The 11,046-nt window shown below is 34.9% G+C and overlaps 1 protein-coding gene across 2 annotated transcripts in view; it reads left to right on the top strand.

Moving 5' to 3' along the window:
• Kcnt2 (potassium channel, sodium activated subfamily T, member 2) overlaps nt 1-9,642 on the top strand; it is a 360,773-nt gene extending 351,131 nt beyond the window's left edge. For both annotated transcript variants that reach the window (XM_005375111.2, XM_005375110.2), the window contains one exon: nt 8,697-9,642. In XM_005375111.2, coding sequence (XP_005375168.1) covers nt 8,697-8,808 — 112 coding nt within the window. In that variant the 3' untranslated portion in view covers nt 8,809-9,642. The remainder of the gene's footprint in view (nt 1-8,696) is intronic.
• Nucleotides 9,643-11,046: the final 1,404 nt, after the last annotated feature.

Genomic DNA, 11,046 nt, shown 5'->3' with positions numbered 1-11,046 from the left:
TTTCTTCTTTTGTTTTCTTTTTTTCTTTTCTTTCTTTCTTTCTTTCTTTCTTTCTTTTTCTTTCTTTCCTTTCTTTTCTTCTTTCCTTGTTTCTTTGTTTGTTTGTTTGTTTGTTTGTTTCTTTCTTTCTTTCTTTCTTTCCTCTGCCTTCATTGCTATGGAAGAGGCTTCCAATACTGTGCTGAATATGAGTGGTGAAAATGGGCATTGTTGTCTTGTTCCTGATTTTAGAGAAAGCTACTGTATCTTTCCCACATTTAGGTTGATGCCATGGGCTTGCCATAACACCAGTGTAACATGTGTTGTGTTGAGTTGTGTTCTTTCCATGCCTAAAGTTTGAAGGTTCTTAGCATGGAGGGATATTGACTTTTATCAAATGTGTGTCCTGAATTTATATTGAGATGATAGCATGGTTTCTGTTCTTGGTTACGTTGATGTGATGTATTTATTTGATTTGCATTTGTTGAAACATTCTTATATCACTGGGATAAACCCCATTTGTTTTTAATTTTATAATTTTTCAATATGTTATTGGATTTAGTTTTCTGATACTTTCTTCAGAATTTTAGATTTATATTTATCAGAGATATTGGTCTGGAATATTATTTTTTGTTATGTCTTTGGTTTTGGCATCCAGCTTATATTGATTTCACTGTGATAGGTTTGCAAGAGTCCCCTGTCTTTGCTACAATTTAAGAAAAATTATGTACTTAAAAAAAAAAGATATTGGCAAAATTCAGCAGTGAAGCCATTTGGTCCTGTACTATTTTTACTTTCTATTTTTTTATTTTTATTTTTTAGAAAGACATTTTTATCACTCATTAAATCATGTTACTTAGGGACTGGGGATTTAGCTTAGCAGCACAGCGCCTGCCTGGGAAGCACAAGGTTGTGAGTTCGATTCCTGGTACTGGAAGAAAAACAAATAAACAAACAAAAATCATGTAATTTGATATTGATTTGCTCAGATTTTCTACCTCCTTGTAGTTCAGTTGTGGTAGGTTATGTGTGTCAAGAAACTTACCCTTTGTTCCAGGTTTTGGAATTTGTAAATATATAGTTGTCCACAGCAGTCCCTAGTAATTGCTCCAGTTTCTGTGAAATCAATTGTGATCATCTTGAGTTTTTTTATTTGTGTTTCTCCTCTCCTTTTTAATTGTTTAGCTAAGGACTCGCCAGTTTTCGTTTCTTGTTAAAAAACAACAACAACAAAAAAAAACTACTCTTTATTTCATTAATCATTTATACAGTTATCTTAAGATTCTATTTCATTTATGTTTTATTTGATCTTAGTTATTTCTTTCTGCCTTTCTCATTCCTTTATTTGAATCATTGTTACTAGAAATTTTTTCAGTTTTTTATTTTTTGAAGTAGATATTTAAAAACTTCCCCACAATGCTGCTTTTATTGTATTCAAAATATTTTTTGCTATATTTCCTTTTGCATATATTACAAGATATTTGTTTCCTTCACTGAAGAAATATTGAGAACATTATTCCATTTCCACATACCTAGACAGTTGCTGAAGTTCCTCTTGTTATTACTTACCTCATGCCATTGTCGTTAGAGAAGATACATGCCATGGTTTCATTTTTTTAAATTTGTTGAGACCTGTTTTGTGACCTAAATAGTGCTTATCTGGGTAAATATTCCATGTGTGTTCTGCAGCTACTGGATGAAATGTTCCATAAGTATTTGTTAGGTTGGTTTAAAGTATAGTATAATTTAATGTCAAATTTCTTTGTTGATTTCTTTTGTCTGCATGATATGTACATTGATGAAAATAGGGTGTTGAAATCTATTGTACTAGAGTTTGTTTTTCTTTTTTTAATAGTAATACTTGCTTTATATTAGGACTTTAGTGTGTTTTTAATGAAGTTTATTGATATGTAAAGACATAGCCTTGTTACCTTCATTTTTCTGCTAATGTTGTATATCTTCTGCTCTTTTGTTTCTCTCATTGTTCATCTTTGTAATTTGATGAACTTGGTAAGTTTTGATTCTCTTCTCCTTCTCCTTTCTATAGCTGTTGTCCTGGTAAGTTTTTGTATTGCTGCGTGTTTGCAAACTTTTCTTGTAGAACTGATCTTGCGGCAATGAATTCCCTCCCTTTTGCTTATCTTGAAGAGTCTATTTCTCCTTTACTTGTGGAGTATGCCATTACTGGCCATAGCGGTTCTGGTCATTTGTTTTTATTTTGTTGTGTTTTTTTTTCTTTCAGGACTTTAAGCATTTGTGGTTCTTTTACTACCGGCAGTCGAACTCAGGATGTTGTGCTTGCCAGGCAGACGATTGTACTGCTGAGCTCTATCCCCAGCCCCTTTCAGGACTTTAAGTATATCCTGGTCTGTAAGGTTTCTACTGAGAAATCTGCTCTTCATCCAACTGGGATGCCCTTGTATGTCAATTCATGCTTTTCTCTTGATCTTTTCTTTTTGGTCTTGTACTATTGACAGTTTGACTGTGATATGCCTTAGAGACTAGTTTTTAGTCACCTTTATTTGGAATTCTTTGAGTTTCATGGCCCAGAATGTCAAGATTTGGAAAGTTCTTGGTAGTTATTTCAGGGAGTGGCCTTTTGCCTTTTCTTCTTCTTCCTTCTCCTTCTTCTTCTGAAATACCAAATATCTGATCACTTACAATGTCCCATAAGTCTTTCTCTTTTTTTTGGTACCAGGAATCAAACTCAGGACCTTGCACTTGCCAGGCAAGCGCTTGTGCCACTGAGCTATATCCACAGCCTGTCCCATAAATCTTAAAGGCTTTCTTTCTTCTATTACTTTTTTTTCCCTTCTGTTTCCCCTCTTCCCTCCCTGTCCATCTTCTTTCTGCTCGGGTTATTGCAAAAGAGCCATCTTCAAGTTACGAATTTTTTTATTCTGTTTAAACTAGTGTACTTTTGAGGCTTTTGACTACAGTGTGCCTTCCACACTTCGCAGAGGTTTAGTACCCACGAATCCTGAAAAACTGTGAATTTCAGATATAGTCAGAAAAATGCCTATTTTTATAGTTTAAACCCTAAATATACTATGTCTACCGCAAACATGTAATTTGACTTAATAAAATACTGTGTTAATAAAGTCTTAGTAGGTGCAGGGCATTTTGGCAGCACCTTGCAGATCTTAGGTCTTTAAGAACAAAACCGAGAACATTCTAGATAGCTACACAAGATACAGCAACCTGTTAGGACGTAGGAATGAATGCTGAGAGGTGGGTTACAGGGCATCAGAAACTCAGCAGCAAGGGGAACTGAGTAACGCTCTTGGATTGGCTACTTGCAAGCCTCCCCCCCCCACAACACACACAAACAGTTACAGAGAATATTTGCAGTTTCCGCAAAATTGCAGGGGTTTCTGCAATTATTAAATTCTAAGAAAAGATTCTTGAAAGACTGAGGCCACAAACTGTTAAGCATGACTTCGCAGGAGATATATATATCTTCACTGTGAGTTTTTTAGATCTAAGATTTCTATGTCCTTCTTTTGTGATTTATTTTCATTGATTTTTTTTTTCATTAGGATCATGAATTATCTTTCCAATTTATTGAAATGGTCTGTACTATCTTATATCTCATTAAATTTCACTAAAATTGTTATTTTCAGTTCTTTGTCAGGCAGTTAGCAAATGTCCTTTTCTTTAGCTGTGTTACTGCAGAGTTATTGTGTTCCACTGAGAAGTCTAATACTACCTTGTTTTTTTTTTTTTATGCTTGTTATTTTAGTGCGTTGATATTTGTGCAACTGGAGGTCAGTTGCCCCTACTGAGTTATAATATGATTTCATAGTAAACTAATTTCTTCTGGAGAGGTGCTCCAGGATGTCAGTTGGGTAGGCTATGTTTGCTTTGGTTCTAGATGGATGCTTTAAAACAGAGTCTGTAGTAGTCAGTGGTGATGATAACCAAGTAGTGTCTCAATGGCCTAGGCTGAGGAGGTTTTAGGGCTGCACAGTCAGGGCAGATGCAGCTGTCTTGGATGGGGCATTTTAGCTGGTGACTTTGGGCACTGTACACTTGACTACAGGGCACCTGTTAGTTTCATGGGTTGAGGCATTCTGGAGGACCCACAGCAACAAGATGTGGCAGCTGGAGCAGCAGCAGAAGCCTTGCAGCACTTTGTTTCTGGTGCCTACCGGGGTGGCGCTGTCCCAGGTGAGCATGGTGCAGTGAGCTGGAAGCCCAGCGAGGTGCCTGTCAGCATTTCAGAGCCTTGCACAGGCCAGGCCACGCTATATGCCATTGTGGTTGCCCCTGAGTGCCCAAGGATCACACAGGTAACTTCACAGGACCTTTGAGGCCACCCTGCTCAGGATGAGCTGCCGGCTCATTTCCAGAGGATGAACATTCATGCGTGGGGCTGCCTATCTACATCTTGGGGACTTAATGAGCTAAGGCAATGTGGATTTATTGCTTGGCTTTTTCCTGAAGTTGTGGGTGGGCAGCCATGGATATTTCTCTCGGCCTCAGCCAGCCAGGTTTCTCAGGGCAGACATTCTTTCTATTTCTTAGAGCTGCAGGAGAATGGGAAAGTCTGCCCCTTTGTTTCCCAGGGCCTTTGTGGGCTTAGCAGCTCGACACAGGCTGCCAGGTACTTCCCACAGCCAAGAGTGGTAGGGCAAGACTGCCCATCTGATACCAGGAGCCTGTGTAGGCCAAGTTGCTTCCTGGCCAAGGGTGAGTGGGCTAGCCTTCTATCTGCTTCCAGGGCCAGGAGGTGTGTAGGTGGAGCAACCTATCTGCTTTTTCCAGACCTCAGTAGGATGAGCCACTCAGGGCAGGCTGCCTGAGTTCTTCCTGGGATTGTGGGAGGGTGGGAAAGGCCAACCAGCTAGTTTACAGACCTGAGTGAGCCAATCTGCTGGGGTCCAACATTTGGCTGCCTCACAGGCTCCTGGGTGGGCACGGTCTCAAGATAGTGCTGTGCAGGAGGAGGCTGAGTGGGTGAGGCCAAAATGTTGAATGTGGGCTGTCTCAAGGACAATGTAGTGGTGAGGTAACTCACACTCCAGACCTGCAAACTGGGCTCAACACCTGTGAGGGATGCCGGCTTCCCTAGCAGTAAATGCCTCTGGGATGTGTGGTCTTCCCTTCTGAGACCTCTTGCTCAGGCAAGTCCTCCAAGTGAAGTTCCTTTGGCTCAAGGATATTGGCTTGATATTTCAAGACAGAACAGAAGATGATATGTCTTCAGTTTCTTTCTTTACAAGGCCATCATGTGCTTTCATACTCTGTGACATTCTGCCACATCCCCTTTGTTCCCAGGGGCTCAGCATTAAACACTCCAGGGAAATTGCTGTTCTTTTATTCTTGTTTGGGTCCTTTATTCTGAAGGGAAGGATACTCCAAACACCTCCTCCACCATCTTGCTGATTTCACCTCTTCCATATGCTTTTTCGAAAAGGAAGTCTTCAGGAACTGATGGACCTGATTGTCAGGATATATCATGGCCAGCATGGCCCTGAGTAGGTACATCAATTAAAACAGAGGCTTGCAAGATAATCTACCATGGTACCAAAATTGTGCATTGTAAATATCAGCTCCTATGTAAATATATTTATGAAGGCAAACAATGATCACTGGCTATTGATGTGGTCATAGAAACAACTCCAATGTAGCTAGCTTTCAAATCTATAAACTTTCTAAAAAACAAACATTAAAACAAATGGAGCTTCATCACAGCAAGTCAGAGTAAGAGCCAGTTGTCCAAGCTACAAAGATGAGTTGTTGGCTAGGGAAAAAGGCAGGTGATAAGCTGAGTCCTGTTTTATTCCTGTTATATCCCTATACTAGAACTATACAGATAAGTTAGCTCTATATAGGTACTATTTGTGTTTTGTTTTCTAGATGAATAACACTAAGAAGGGAATGGTTTTTCCAAAGAGCTGAACAAATAAGAACTGGAGGACTGAATATTGGATTGTAGTGTTCAGCTATAGGGCAGAATGAGGAATGCTTTTAACAGTTTCTTAATCATATAAAATCGCAACAGCAACTTTGACCCAAACTAACCTTGAAAAGATTCCAAAAATATATTTAAGAAATAAACAAATACAATAATACTTTATTTTGTGATTCAATGATAATGGTTCAAATATTAGAGTATTGGAGAGTCAGATGAATAACAATGTAAGATAATAGAGTTCTCAAGGCAGGGGCTGGGAATTTAGCTCAGCGGCAAAAAGCACCTGCCTGGCATGCGCAAGGTTGTGAGTTCGGTTCCTGGTACCGGAGAAAAACCAAAATAAAAAAAAAAAAAAAAAAAAAAGAGTTCTCAAGGCATAGTCAGCAATTGTATCTTTTTGTGATATTCCATTCATGAAACATTTTTAATTAAGAATAAGTCATTTATGGTGTACTTAACTTTCAATTGTCTACCTTGTATGCTTCAATTTGTATATTACTGTAATGAAACAAAGCTATTCTTTTTTTCCCGAATCACATTTACACATGCCTTCCTTGCTTTGAACTCATAAATGCACGAATTTCTATGAGTTCTCTACTTCATTAATCTCAGTCTTCTGATACTTCTTTATCAAATGATCATAATTATGTTCATTGTATACAGTTTGATTATGTTGACCTTACTTGTATTTCATAATAAATTTTCAATGTCTTAAGCCTAATACAGTTATTTTTCCATGATTATTTTAACAGATGTTTCAAAGAAGATATTGGTAGCATTTCAGTCTTCAGTCATGTTCTTCTATCAAATATATAATGCTTGTATTTGGAAATATTTTCCAGAACTTTTTAATAATGTATACAAGTAAAATAGACGTATTTTCAGAAAATTTTTCAGCTTTTTGGATGCTATTATGTTTTATGAGGTCAAATAATTGACTGCTGCTAGAACATTGTTTACATCACTGGAATGATCTATATATACTGTGACACTGAGGTACATTTTATTATAGCTAGAGCGATGATAAATTCTCATGAAGAAAATGCTTATCCTAACAAGCAGCATATGAAAACAGTTTAAAATTTACTTTCTTAAACTTACAGGTTTAGCAATAACAGGAAGAAAAGGAATTTTTCTCACAACACCGAGAAATTTAATGGACAATGAATTATATTTGTACCTTGTATGTATTCTAAAAATTCAATTTCAAAGTTCATTTAAATGAAGGGTCAACACTAATTCGATTCAAAAATAATAAATCACTAGATGACATGATATTAAAAAGCTTAATGTGCACTATTAGTTCTCTTCACTGATCTACAATGCTATTGATATTTAAAGTAATTATAAAACAGTGTGCATAGATAGCAAGATCCAATTAATAGATCGAAGAGCACTAATTTCATCTTTTATTTGACTGACAAAAATAGACTGCAGTGCTTCCAATTACTTTTTTTTTCATTTTCATTAAGAACTATATTTTATGAATATTTCTCCCTGTAGTCTTTAAGAGGAAAAGTACAATCTTCATTAGATTCTTAATTTTAAATTAATCCTGTTCATTTTTGTTCATCCTAAAATTATTGTGAAAAACTCAAATACTACTTTCATTTTCTCATGGAACAAGACTAAATGCGTCATTACATGTGCTTACTTTCCTTCTTTCTCCTCCAGTACCTCAGTGACTTCCCAGTGCCTTTGGGACAGAAATTGAATAACTTATCTTAAAGTTCTTCATTTGCTGTTTCCTACTTTTCTGACTTGACCTACTACTATGTCCTAGTCTCACCAGTTTTCTACAGCCAAATCCAAATTTGTCTTCTACATATGTTAGCATCAGTATTTCTTCTGTGCCCCCAGTTGTCCAAGTCTGGGATGATTCCCTGCTTTTTCAAGCCAAGGGAAACACATTCACACCAAATCCCTTAATAAACGTTCCCTAACTATGCCTAACCCTAACCCTCTGTGGACTGTTTGGAACTCCTTTTCTTTTTATATCTGCTGCTTAAGTTACAATGTAGTCTTCTATAGGACAGGAGTTGAGTTTTGTGCTATTTTGATATTAACAGGTGTCAACACATGTCCCACAGGTGCTAAGAAGCGGGTGCTGCTAATGCACAGCATTTGGAAATACAGTGTAAAATACCTGTCCTAAAATACATGAGTTTGTCAGATGAACATTTTTCTGTTTACTCACAGAATGAATTAAGACTTTTCATACTTTAGTATTACTGCCTATTATACCATAAGTTGACTTTTAGACTAATATTTTCAAACTAACTCAAGTACTTTATAGCCATAGCATTCACCATAATACTTAGCCAATTATTAATTTTGTGTAATCCTGGGATATTTAAGTTAGTTAGTTTTGAGAATTATGTATATCAAGTTCCTAATTTGATGAAATACTATGACCAGTTAAACAGTGAAAGACTGATGGCTAGAATGTGGCTTTCTGTGGTAGACGAATTCCAGCATCAAGGATAGGAAGTCAGTAAAATACTAAAAACAAGTTACAAAGCTTTGATAAGATGAAAGTATGAAGTTGATCATAAATGAAAAATAATGGTGTTTGATTCAGCAGCATTCATCATCATAATCTCAGATAGGGAAATGATTCTATAAGTCCTATAAAATTGTACAGGCTAACTGAATGGTGAGCGCACCTGTGTATATAGAAACATTTTAGATAATTTGAAAACAAAATACATAAGAAAGTACAAATCCAAAATGTAAATGTGAGTTGACACTGCCTTTATTTGATATTTCAAAGTTATTTGCTTTTCTTTTTAATTAGATACCTAATCAGACCTGACCCACTGTCCTACCTTCCAAATAGTGAACCTAGCCGAAAAAACAGCATCTGCAACGCCACTGGTCAGGACTCTCGGGAGGAAACCCAACTTTGATATCAAGAAAATAAGAGACTTTTTTTTATTCCTATGGGGATCTTGCTTGAAAAACCTAATGTGTTTCTGCCATTGGAAGAAAGTAGATTAGAATATATTCAATTCTGTCATATTTAAAAAGCAAAACTATTCTCTTAGAGGTATAGATCATTTTAAAACTTAATGTACCATTTACTGGTACTTCCCTTGTTAATATTGAAAAGACATCACGGAATTATTCTGAAAACCTAAATTACAAAAACAAAAATTGAAATCTGATATTTGATGTTTGAGTATGGTCTTAACTGTACAAAACCAGAATTAGTAAGGCTTTATGAAAGTAAAAAAATCTAACTATATTTGGTACATCACAATACACATAGAATATTGCTGTTCTTATTAACACTTAAATGTGTCATGTTATATCCTTTAAACTTGCTATTTTATAAAACTGAGCTTATCATAAATGCCTAGTCTTCCCTACATAGGGATTAACCAACAAATTTATATGGCTGAATTTTGTGTAAAAAATATAGTTTGCTTTATAGTACGAATCTTTAAGTTATTTTAAACTTTTTCTGTCTGCCTTTTCATTTGATACCATATTCATTTTAGAATTTCAGAAGTTCATAGCATGTTTAATAAACAAAAAAATATATTCAGTACCTGAACTTTTTGATAACTTAATACTTAACACACTTTATGCCACAAAAGTGTACTAAAAGTCAAATATCTATTGTTCTCCTAAAGAAAATTCCTAGCATGGAGAAAATACTTAATGCAACTTGTTAATTTTAATATAAGAATTGAAACTTTAACTGGATTTCTGAAATAATTTTCATTTGACTCTTGAGTTTTAACATTTTTCATATCTCTCTATAGCAAATTTAATTAGAAAAACAATTTAATATTAAAAGGAGACTATTTATACTTTTTATGGACTACAAAGACACTTTAAAACTTTAAATATCTTACTTATGTCTTTGCTATTAAAATAATTACACTCAAGTACAATCTATCAAAAATTCTGATTTAATTTTGAAAAGTCTTCTACACCGTCCTATAGGTTCTATAGGATCTATATTCTAACATTGTGAGGAAAAGTATTAAAAATAGGTAATCATTAGCCTTTAAATTTAACATGAGTCATTCCAAAATTGACAAATATAGATTTAAATATAAACTGAGTCTTGGGGAAATTAAAATTTTGTCTGAATTATGTATTTTGCTTCCCTTATAGAAATAGACTAAAAAGCACAAGAGAATGCACACATGGTTTCTATACAGTAGAAGTGTCATCAGTGTTCCCATGGAATAATATTGGTAAATTTAAATGACATTTTCTTCTAACTTTGTATTTTTTTAATTCCTGAGTTTTTGTTTACTTTCACTTCAACAAAAGTAGGACGTATTAAAAAGGACATTTTTGCCCTTTCTTTTCATAGTGAAGCAGAACATTTGAATGGAAATATAATTTTTAAAATGGTAAAGAAAATTTAATGTTCTCCCAATTATTGTACAGAAAAAATGTAAAATGTAGAATATGAAGTTAAACGTAACCATTGCATAATTTGACCCCACAAATATGAAATGTCATTGTTTTCCAGCATTTTGCTTTGCCCACATTTTGGCAAAACAACACCGAGGACTTCATCTAAAATAGATTAAGGCTCCATTTGGTGTTATTTGGTCTTCTCTGATCTGTCAGAGACGTGAAAATGACAAAAGGTTATTTAAAATTGGGAGCACGCCTTAGAACTTAAAGGTTGTATGCATATGCGTATATGTTTGAAATGTGAAATGCATTTGACAAGCATTCCTATCATATATTGGCAAAATTGAAGGTGGAACAAGATGTGTGTAATAGAGAAAAATATTGAATTTACTGAACTTGTTTCATATTTGAACAGCAATAGTAAAGTATGAAGCTTCTTTGAGTTTTTTTTTTAACATCATTACAGTCATTTGTAGGAGTTAATGTAAAATTTTACAAATCTGTTTCCCCTCAAGATCTGAAATTTAGTATTTTTTGCATTATGACGGTAAGACTAGAATTTTAAGCTAGAATACGATTATATTTCCTATAGAACTACAATTTTTCTTTCATAAATTTTAAAATAATTATTTTTGATTATGAACATAATAGTCCAAATTTAATATTTGATGGAATTCATATCAGCTTGCTCTAATAATGATAGTTTGTTAGTCTTTCTGGTTCTTTAAAAAATAAAACATGCTTATAAAAGACTTTTAACAAAC

The sequence above is a fragment of the Chinchilla lanigera genome, unplaced genomic scaffold, assembly GCF_000276665.1.
Source record: "Chinchilla lanigera isolate Chin_1 unplaced genomic scaffold, ChiLan1.0 scaffold00005, whole genome shotgun sequence".
Classification (NCBI taxonomy): domain Eukaryota; kingdom Metazoa; phylum Chordata; class Mammalia; order Rodentia; family Chinchillidae; genus Chinchilla; species Chinchilla lanigera.
This window is presented reverse-complemented; position numbering and strand designations above follow the sequence as displayed.